Here is an 893-nt window from a genome sequence, read left to right on the forward strand (position 1 = left end):
ACTCTTTTGATAAGGTTTTAACAATGGACTCATCTAGGTTGAACCTATTTTTAAAGGTTTTAAAAAATACTACAAAAACCGGTATTTGGTTTAAGGAACAATTTTTGGATTCTTAACGACGATAATCAGAGTGACGCAGCGGAAGGCGAGAGAGTTTTTAGACTTTGAAGCAGAAGTTAATTTCAGCACTTGTTTTAATTTGGCCGAAACCGCATGAACCATTCGAAATGTACTGTGATGCTTCTCTGAAGGGTTTGGGTTGCGTGTTGATGCAACACTGGAATATGGTAGTAGACACATTGAGTCGAAGGTCCTTGATAATAGTTTGGATGAGAATCAAGGAGGAGGAGTTACTGGATAAGTTTGTGGATCTTAAGTTGAATATTGGTGAAATCTCTGGAAGAGCTTATTTGTGTCAGTTACAGATTTCGAATACGTTTAAGATGGAGCTTCAAAAGGCTCAGCAAGATGAACAGAAGCTTCAGCAATTGTTTCAACTAATGGGTGATAAGAGGTGTGGAGAATTCACCAAGGATGATGAAGGGTTGTGGAGATATAAGGGAAGAATTTGCATACCGAATGTCGGGAGTTTGGGACAAGACTTGTTGTCGGAGACTCACAACAGTGGGTTTTCTATTCATCCCGGAAGCACGAAGATGTATTAAGACTAAAAGAAGAGGTTCTGGTGGCCTGGGATGAAAGGTGATGTAGCTTCAACGGTATCCAAGTGTTTGATGTGTCAGAAGTTGAAGGTAGGGCATCAGAAATCGTCGGGGATGCTACAGTCTCTTGAAATTCCTCAAATGGAAGTGGAAAATAATTGCAATGGATTTTGTGACCGGTTTACCGAGGACTAGGTCGGGATTTGATGCGGTTTGGGTAATCGTGGATCG

General features: G+C 40.9%; 1 protein-coding gene across 1 annotated transcript; it reads left to right on the forward strand.

Moving 5' to 3' along the window:
• Positions 1 to 227: 227 nt before the first annotated feature.
• LOC140179293 (uncharacterized) lies at positions 228 to 665 on the forward strand. The gene has a single exon (XM_072218008.1). The coding sequence runs from the start codon at positions 228 to 230 to the stop codon at positions 663 to 665; it is 438 nt and encodes a 145-aa protein (XP_072074109.1).
• The last annotated feature ends 228 nt before the right edge of the window (positions 666 to 893 follow it).

The sequence above is a fragment of the Arachis hypogaea genome, chromosome 15, assembly GCF_003086295.3.
Source record: "Arachis hypogaea cultivar Tifrunner chromosome 15, arahy.Tifrunner.gnm2.J5K5, whole genome shotgun sequence".
Lineage (NCBI taxonomy): Eukaryota > Viridiplantae > Streptophyta > Magnoliopsida > Fabales > Fabaceae > Arachis > Arachis hypogaea.